We start from the raw sequence: 9,994 nt of genomic DNA, 5'->3' as shown, positions 1-9,994 counted from the left end.
GCTCACAGATTTTTGTCTTAGCTCAGGGAGGACGGCTCCAGAGCAAACTAATTTATGCAGTAGTCAAATCGTCTGCTCACAACTTTAATGCCATTAGCTCACAAAGTAGCATTTTTGCTCACAAGGCTCTGCAGCTTAGAGGGAACATTGGTTGTGTCACGTGGTGTCCGCTCCACAGCCCATTCAAACCCTAATGGTTATGGTCCTCAGCCAGTGTTCCCTCTAAGCTGAGTCAGTGTGAGCTAGCTCACAGTTTTTTAGCCTCTGGCTCACACATTTTTGTCTCAGCTCAGGAAGGAAGGCTCCAGAACAAACTAATTGATGCAGGAGCCAAATCACTCGCTCACAACTTTAATGCCAGTGGCTCACAAAGTAGAATTTTTGCTCACAAGATTCCATAACTTAGAGGGAACTCACCAAAGGAGAAAAGCAGTGGGGAGGATTGGCAGCTGAAAAAAGGGGGCTTCGGGTGATCCGTCTGTGGCATCGGATCTGCAGTTCACACGTGCAGTGTTTATCAAGCAATGAGCGTGCACGTGGGAATCAGTCACTGTAGCTGTTCCGAGTTGGGAAAGGAGGGGGGGGTAAAAGCCCCCTACAGGGTGGCCAGCGTGTCAGAATATCAGAATACAACCTTCTAGGTCGAAATAATTCTGCCCCCCCCCCCGCGCCTCCCTTACTCGGCGCATCGCCTCGTCAAGAGATGTTTTCCATGTGCTAAGCAATAATTTCGTTTATTTATCATTTACTTTAATTGTACCTCTCCTTTCACCCCAGTGGGGACCCAAACGACTTATTTCTCTCTCCCCCCCCCCCCCCCCCTATCCTCACAACGGGTAGGTTAGGCTGAGAGCCTGTGACTGGCCCAAGGTCACCCAGAAAGCTGCCCTTTGAACGGAGGTCTCCCCCATCCCAATCCGATATTCTAACCACTACACCACCTTGCTCTCCATCAGGATCATCCGAAATCGAACACCAAAAAAGTGTTTCACTCGGAAAGAAGGGGCCCTTTCACACGTTCAACGGGCAAAGCTGCCTCGCGTGAGAAGAATCTGCATTCGAATCACACACACCCCAATACACGCAGGGGGGTCGAGGAGTCTTGAGAATGGTCCTCCAGCTCAGAGCTGCAGCGCCGAGCACAGCTAGTTGACGAGCGATTTCTCACAGCCGGAGCCCTTCGAGATGAGAAGCCCCCCAGCGCCTTTTCAACCCGGGGAGTTCAGCCAACTGTGCTCGGTGCTGCACAATTTCGTTCCTTCTTTCCTTCTTTGGGGCCTGAAATGGTGTTGGGTATTACAAGTTGAAAACACTCAGTATATCTGGGGTTAAATGTTTGTTTCTGTTACTCACAGGAAGTCACATGTTTCTCATGTAACCAATGTTCTTTAGCTGTAGGATGCCCGGGAATTTTCTCCCTGATCCAGGGATTTGATTGGGACTAAAGTGTCAAGGTGTATTACCATTTTATGGCTTCTCTTCCCATCTTTGTTTTGATGTTCTGAAGAAGAAGCAGAGTAGCCATAATTAGCCATAATCTCTCCTTTCTAGTTTTGTCTTTGTAGTGTAAGGATGTAGCCGATTATGCTCTGTTGTTATTTTCATCCCAGTTACCCTTCCCCATGCTAGAATTTAGTAAAAACGTTATATTTTAATCACACATGGTCTCTCCGTCTGAATTATTTTACTCTGGCTCTGCTGCACTATCATCTCTGCTAAATGCCATTTTTCAATATCTCACTATCATCCAACACTATCCCACGGCCTTGCCGCAGACAGAAGGGGCTGTCGGAACGAACTCTTCCGCCTTGAAGCCAATCCGAAAAGCGGCATATCTCTTCGGAAGCTGGTTCGATCCCTGTCTTGGAACTCCTTTCCCTGGAAGAGAGGGGAAGGGTTTTTTGTTGGGGGGGGGCCGCATACACGGCAGAGACCTAGAAAATGGTAAAGGGCCTGGAGAAGCCTGGGGCCCCCTGACACCCCAACGGGGCTGAAGGGTTCAGGAAAGAAAAGCGCTTCTCCACGCAGGGAGAAATTCGCCCATAGAAACCGGAAGAAGTACGCCTGCGCACCGAAGCTTCTGCCCAGAATAAAACTTTTTTTGGTCTTAAAGGTGCTGCTGGACCTCAGCTTTGGTCTGCTGCTTGTAGTTTTGCTTGTGTTTTTCGTTAGTAATTCAATAAAAAGTCTGGGTTAAAAAAACAACAACACCTGAATCGCTATGTTAGCCAGTGTTCCCTCTAAGCTGAGTTAGTGTGAGCTAGCTCACAGTTTTTTAGCCTACAGCTCACACATTTTTGTCTTCGCTCAGGAAGGAGGGCTCCAGAGCAAACTAATTGATGCAGCAGCCAAATCGCTCGCTCACAACTTTAATGCCAGTGGCTCACAAAGTAGAATTTTTGCGCACAAGACTCCACAGCTTAGAGGGAACATTGATGTTAGCCAAAATGTCGTCTCTAATGGAGCTTCCCCTTTTAGAGGCAGTGTACCTGTGGACGCCAGTATCTGGGACCCAACCATAAGGGGTGGCGGCGGCTGTCGGGCCTTGCCGGGTGGAGCGCCTCCAAGAGGCGTCCGTGGGAAACGGGGGCGGGGAGGGCCCGCGCAAGCCCGTGGCCAGGATATATATATTTTTTGTTCTGGGGGGCATTTAAATCTTTAAGGGGGCTGTTCAGTTAAAGTTAATTGGATTCCTCTGAAGGCCTGTCTTTAAAGGGGGAGGCTCCGAGCTTGTTTCTAGCCCTTCCTTTCGAGGGGGTCTCGCCTAAAAAATAAAGTCTCTGGCATGGGGCTTTTGGTTGGGGGGCAGGGCCCCCAAGCGCCCCACAGTAGCTATGGGCCTGATAACGTCAGAGAGGGAGAGAAACTAAATACTCTATCTGATCTTGCCTCGTTTTAGGGATCTTATCGCTACACGTGGCATTCCACAGCAGGTCTGAATTCAAGGTCTGGAGAGAATTAAGAGAATTAAGACAACGAGAACAGGTCGGGCAAGAGGTGCTGGGAGGAGTTGTTAGGAAGGGGGGGGTGTCTCTGGTCTCTGGCTGAGGCGGGCGGTCCCTGCTGCAGTTTGCGGCTTCCTCGTCCTAAAAAGAACGGCTCTTTAGTCTTTTCCCAAAATGTTGGTGAGGTCTGGACCAGCGTTCCCTCTAAGTTGAGTTACTGTGAGCCAGCTCAGAGGTTTTTTTAGCCTCCAGCTCACACCTTTTTGTCTTCGCTCAGGAAGGAGGGCTCCGGAGCAAACTAATTCGATGCAGCAGTCAAATGGCTCGCTCACATTTTTAACGCCGGCAGCTCACAAAGTAGACTTTTTGCTCGCAAGACAGCTTAGAGGGAGCGTTGGTCTGGAGTCCGGACCAGTGTTCCCTCTAAGCTGAGTTAGTGTGAGCTAGCTCACAGTTTTTTAGCCTCCGGCTCACACACTTTTGTCTTCGCTCAGGAAGGAGGGCTCCAAGAGCAAACTAATTTTATGCAGCAGCCAAACTACGTGCTCACAACTTTAATGCCAGTAGCTCACAAAGTAGAATTTCTGCTCACAGGACTCCACAGCTTAGAGGGAACATTGATCCGGACCCCCCCCCCACTCCAACTCAGAGCCTGGCAAAGGCGACCCGATCCATCGGGACCCCTTGCTGCGCCCGGCCGGCCCTGGCTTCCACCTCGGGAGTCCTTTCGAACAAGCCCTGCGCTGGGAACAGCCGAATCCGCCGCAGCAGGTTTCAAGCGGAGCCTGCCGCGTCCCCGATTCGCGGTCGTCGGACGTCTGCGAAAAACCGCAGAGCTTCCGATCCATTCAGAACCCCTTGCTAGCTGTGGCTGCCCGTAAATAAGTCCCACGTGGTCCCAACTGGGCTCCTTTCTAAGCAAGTGTGCGCAGGATCTCGACCCTCGAGCCGCCGCTCGGTGAAAAACGAGAACAATCCGAGCGGGAACCAGGTTTCGTTCTCCTGCTAGACGCTCAGTTGGCAGCGCCCGGACTGGCCCGCCTCCCTCCACCGATCCAGGCGCCGGCTTTGGAGACCGCCAGGACTCTTGGCCAGCCTGCGATCCCTTCTGTTTTAAGCCGTCGTCGTGACGGAGAGTTACGGGGACCCCCAACGCTGCCGCCCGGATTTGCTTGCTGTTGGGGATTCTTTGATTCAGGGTCGATGGTTGTATTGCAAACACAAGAGCGCACACTTAGTAAAAGAAAAAAAATATCTTTACTATAAAACAAAATAAAACATGGGTATGGCTCTTTGGATAAAAGAAATAAAATAAAAAGGTCACATACTTAGTTACTCTCAGTAATAAATGCTAACAACTACATCTTTCTATCTGTCTTGGCTTCTAGAAGAGAACTTCCTCTCTGGTTCACACAAAGGGCCATAAACCTTGTGAATACATGGATGCTAGATCAAAGCATTTCCACAAACAAGTTGTTAGTTGACCAATACAAAGGTCACAGGTCACTTCATTAGGGTAAACAACTCCCACAAACTTTCCCGCCGTTGAATACATTATGTAACGTAACATCCTGTTTCCTAACAAACAACATTTAACTCTGTAATGACTGAAGTGTAAGCAACTCGCAATTCCGACACTTGCCTAAAGAGAAAAGGCTGTCTTTGCCTTTGGAAGGGGATGGATTCTGAATGACTCTCTCCGCGGCGCGGCCGGAGACAATTTGGCTGACCAGGAGGAGGCCTGGTGGGTGGAAAGCAGGCGAGAGAAACGCGCTTCCCCCAGAAGACTGAGGCGGAAAGCCAGTTGCGACGGAAATATTAAAAGGCAAGGGCGAGAGAAGCTACAAAGAAACGAAATCCTGACGTTAATTCAGACTGAATTCCACGTGCTGCGGCAAGATTCGTCAAAGGAGGCAAGAACCGAAAGAGGGTTTATCTCTTCTTGTCAAGGAAGGAAGGAAGGCAGGAAGGAAAGAAGGAAGGAAGGAAGGAAAGAAGGAAGGAAGGAAGTAAAGAAGGAAGGAAGGAAGGAAGGAAGGAAGAAAGGAAGAAAGGAAGAAGAAAGAAAGAAAGAAAGAAAGAAAGAAAGAAAGAAAGAAAGAAAGAAAGAAAGAAAGAAAGAAAGAAAGAAAGAAAGAAAGAAAGATTGGAGCGCGTGGCCAGGCGCTGGCCAAATGCGCACGGGTTCCCACGCTCTGTTGCGCTCCTCCCCAGGTGTGGCCGCCGGGCCAGGTGCACGAAGCGCCTTCGGAACCGGGTCTCTGGCTGGCCCGGCCCGAAGCAGCCGGCCTTCCCTCCTTCCCGGTGCCGTTTGCCGCGGAACGGAAGCGCTTGAGAAGACCTCTTTTCCCGAGTAAATAATTCATCGTAATAATAATTGTGTAATTACTGTAACGGCGCTTAATTATTGATGCCCAAAGCAGTCGTTGGCATGCATTATTCATGGGCCAGTGTGTTCGGCGCTGTTCGGCCTCCTCGCCTCCCCGCCCCACCTAGCCCCCCACCCCCAAACCGAACAGTTCATTCCCTGCAAGGGAACCTCGGGGATTCCCGGGTGGCAGGAAACCTGCGGTGGGAACCGGCGCAGAAGAGGCGCTGCTGGGGGGCCGGGCGGGCAGGAGAGGGGAGGGCTCATAGCGCTGCCTACCGCTCCCCGCGAGTAAGGGTCTGAAGGGGCACGAAAGCTCAGGCCCAGAATAAAACTTCGCTGGTCTTAAAGGTGCCCCGCTGGACTCGGACTTTGCTGCTTCAGCCCAACACAGGCGACCCAGCTGGATCCTGTTTGGCTTCAGGTCACACACACACTAAAGAATCCCCTTCCGAGCCACTTTCCAACTGGATCTCGCCAGTTCACACAGCTAAAATCCAGTCGGAAAGTGCACTGAATGAAAGTGGATTGGAAGTCGCTGAAATGTCATGCTTTTGGATCAATTAGTGTTGGGTTTTGATAGTGAGATATTGAAAAAATGGTATTTAGCAGAGATAATATAGCCCAGCAGAGCCTTAGTAAAAGAATTCAGACTGAGAGTCCATGTGTGATTAAAATATAAAGTTTTTACTAAATTCTAGCATGGGGAAGGGTAACTGGGATGAAAATAACAACAGAGCTAAAGGGCTACATCCTTACACTACAAAGACAAAACTAGAAGAGAGCAATTATGGCTACTCTTACTTCTTCTTGAGAACACAAAACAAAGACGGGAAGAGAAGCCATAAAATGGTAATACACCTTGACACTTTCATCCCAATCAAACTCCTAGATCGGGGAGAAAATTCCCGGGCTTCTTACAGCTAAAGAACATTGGTTACATGAGAAACATGTGACTTCCTGTGAGTAACAGAAACAAACATTTAACCCCAGATATACTGAGTGTTTTCATCTTGTAATACCCAACAATTAGGTTCATATCTTTCTCTCTCTCTTGGCTTCTAGAAGAGAACCACCTCTTTTGGTTCACACAAAGGGCCATAAACTTGTGAATACATTAATGTTAGATCAAAGCATTTCTACAAACAAGTTGTTAGTTGACCAATACAAAGGTTACAGGTCACTTCATTAGGGTAAACAACTCCCACAAACTTTCCCGCCGTTGAATACATTATGTAACGTAACATCCTGTTTGCTAACACAAACAACATTTAACTCCGTAATGGCTGATATGTAAGCAACTTGCAATTCCAACAGAAGTGGATTCTTTAGTGTGTGTGACCGCAGCCTTTATGTAATTTCCGTACCCCATAACCGTTCGTGTGAATACTTCTGCTAGGCTTCCGTTTCGTTCTGGTGGTTCCAGGCTTCTAATATCCCAATGCATTTGGTTATCGAATGTCCCATTTTGTACTGTGCTCGCTAGGTGTCACTGTTGGGTTTGTAATCCGCCTGGAGTCCCTGTAAGAAAGGCGGACTATAAATACCGTTTACGAATAAAGTCTGAGTCCAGGGGCATCTTGAAGACCAACAAAGTCTTATTCTGGGTGTGAGCTTCCCTGAGCGTGTGCACTTCTCCAGATACATTGAAGCAGAAGTCAGCAATCACTACATACAGGTAGAGGGAAGTTTGAATCCAGGGACACCTTTAAGGCCAACAAAGTTTTATTCAAGGTATATGCTTTTGTGTGCATTATACTTATACCCAGCATTAAACTTTGTGGGTGTCAAAGGTGCCACTGGACTGAAACTTTGATCTCCCGCTTCAAACCAACACGGCGACCCGCCTGAATCCATAGAGGAAGAGGTTCTACCTGTATGTAATGGTTGATTTCAGTTTCAATGTGTTTGAAGACGTGTGCGTCCACACCAAAGCTGACACCCATAATAAAACTTTTGTTGGTAGGTAGAGGGTTACCCCCTACCTGTTTGTGATGACTATATCCAGAATTGACTTTGTTGGTCTTAAAGGTGCTCCTAGACTCAAACTTTGTCCTGATGCTTCAGACCAGCACAGCAGCACAGCGACCCGCCTGAGCCAGTTTGTTGTTGTTGTTCAGTCGCACAGTCGAGTCCGACTCTTCGCGACCCCATGGACAATCTCCCGCCAGGCTCTCCTGTCTTCCGCCGTCCTCCGAAGTTGGCTCAATTTCATGTTCGTTGCATCGCTGACACTGTCTAACCATCTCATCCTTTGCCGTCCCCGTCTTCTTTGACCTTCAATCTTTCCCAGCATCAGGGTCTTCTCCAGTGAGTGCTCCCTTCTCATTTGGTGGCCAAAGTATTTGAGCTTCAGTTTCATTATCTGGCCTTCCAGGGAACAGTCAGGGTTGATTTCTTTGAGGATTGACTGATTTGATCTCCTTGCAGTCCAAGGAACTCTCAAGAGTCTTCTCCAGCACCATAGTTCAAAAGAATCTATTCTTCGGCGCTCGGCCTTCCTTATAGTCCAACTCTCGCAGCCATACATGACTACTGGGAATACCATTGCTTGGACCATGCAGACTTTTGTTGGCAGGGTGATGTCTCTACTTTTTATCATGCTGTTTAGGTTCGCCATCGCTTTCCTCCCAAGGAGCAGGCGTCTTTTAATTTCATGGCTGCAGTCACAGTCTGCGGTGATTTGATGACTAGGGAGCCATGTACCTGATGTTATCTGCAGGTCGTCTTGAAGAAACAGGCTCTGAAGAACTGCTCTTCCAAAAGCAGCATCAGTTTTAGCACAGTGCATCACCACCAGGAACTTCTCAAAGGCTGAAGTCAGTGAACCAATAGCAGACCTGCAGAGATATGTCACCAAGTATCTGGAGAAAGTGGCAGAATCAGGAGCCATAATGACCCTTTCACAGTACTAGCTTGCTTGATACGTTCGCATCAAACTTTAAAGCCAGGCATCTTTCCCGGCATTTGAAAGACATGTTTGCACTCACTGGAGAAAACCCTGATGCTGGGAAAGATTGAAGGTCAAAGAAGACGGGGACGGCAAAGGATGAGATGGTTAGACAGTGTCATATCTTGCTTTTTTCAATATTCCCACCTTAGACTCAAGTAATTTCTCTTGGTGGAAGAGATCAGTAAAGAATGCCCTTCAAGCTCATGGGGCTCTTTCTGTGCTCACTGACGATCCTCCTGAAGCAGGAGCCGCTCTCGAAAAGTACAGAGGGCATGATGGATTTGGAATGTCTTTAATTATGGGCACTATTAATGCTACAGATAATCAGGAACTTTTAGAGTGCACATCCACGAAACAAATGATGTTGAAGCTTGAGCAAACTTATGCTTTGAAAAATGATGCTAATTACTTATTCCTCTATCAAAGATTAATAAATGCAAAAATGAGAAATGGTGAATCACTGCTTAAACATTTGAATTATGTCATGGATGCTTATAATGCAATTAAAGCAATGGACGATGTGCCAGGGGAAAAGGCTGTTATTGCTGTAATTCTTGATTCCTTGACAAGAGAGTATTCGCATGAAGTGGCTGTTTTAAAGGGAACAAAAGACTTCAAACTGGAATATGTGTTAGCATATCTAAAGGATGAAGGACATAGGCGTGAAATGTCCCAGGCTACAAATGACTTGTCTGTACTTAGCATAAAGGCTGATTATAAAAGGGAATATGCCAAAACAAAGGGAATATGCCAAAACAGATTTTAAATGCAACAACTATGGAAAATTTGGCCATATGTCAAGAAATTGTAGATCAAAGGCTTTAACAGAACAAAGAGATTGCGCCAAATCTTACCGCTATGTAACCAGACCCCCTAAGGGTCACTCTGAGAAATGGGGTGTGTTTGCCATAAGAGAAAAGTACAGAGAGCCTGATGCTGTAAAGCAGAACAGTAACATGAAAGCCTTGTCTGTCACTAAGAGGAATGATGAGAAAAATGACTCCTTTTTACTAGATAGTGGAAGCGCATATCATATCGTAAATTCAGACAAATGGTTTACTGATTTGGACAGAGAAAAGAAGCCTGCTCTACAAGGGGCAGAAGGCAAAAATTTCTCTGTAGAGGGGTGCAGTTCAATTAAACTGTATGCTTTGAACGATTGCAATGAGATTGTGGAAATCACTGTCAGAGAATGTGTTCTGATTTCCCAAGCAATAAATAATCTCATATCCACAAAGAGAATCATGCAAAATGGTCTTAATATTGATCTCAGACCAAGCCATGGAAAAATTTGGAGTGAAAATGGATTTAATGTGATGCTTGAAGAAAAGGATGGTTTTTTTGAACGATTGCAATGAGATTGTGGAAATCACTGTCAGAGAATGTGTTCTGATTTCCCAAGCAATAAATAATCTCATATCCACAAAGAGAATCATGCAAAATGGTCTTAATATTGATCTCAGACCAAGCCATGGAAAAATTTGGAGTGAAAATGGATTTAATGTAATGCTTGAAGAAAAGGATGGTTTTGATTACGTGAGAAATATTGCTGATACTGATTTTGATGACATGGAAAATGATGGGCTGGTATGCCAAACCAGATCAGGTGAATGCAACCATAAAGACTGTTTATTCGCATGGCATGTAAAATTTGCACATAGAGATGTGAAAAGTGTGGAAAAGTTATTGAAGGAATGCAATACTGAAGCAGAAGGATGTGATGTCATG

The 9,994-nt window shown here is 46.8% G+C and overlaps 1 protein-coding gene across 1 annotated transcript in view; it reads right to left on the bottom strand.

Annotated features, from left to right (window-relative positions):
- The window catches only part of BARHL1 (BarH like homeobox 1), a 27,218-nt gene that overhangs the window by 1,720 nt on the left and 15,504 nt on the right, over positions 1-9,994 (bottom strand). Inside the window, exons 3-4 of the mRNA XM_015407536.1 lie at positions 2,890-2,948; positions 2,490-2,639 (exon numbers count right to left, since the gene is read on the bottom strand). Coding sequence (XP_015263022.1) covers positions 2,490-2,639; positions 2,890-2,948 — 209 coding nt within the window. The remainder of the gene's footprint in view (positions 1-2,489; positions 2,640-2,889; positions 2,949-9,994) is intronic.

This window comes from Gekko japonicus, unplaced genomic scaffold (assembly GCF_001447785.1).
Source record: "Gekko japonicus isolate JY-2015 unplaced genomic scaffold, Gekko_japonicus_V1.1 scaffold955, whole genome shotgun sequence".
Taxonomy (NCBI): domain Eukaryota; kingdom Metazoa; phylum Chordata; class Lepidosauria; order Squamata; family Gekkonidae; genus Gekko; species Gekko japonicus.
This window is presented reverse-complemented; position numbering and strand designations above follow the sequence as displayed.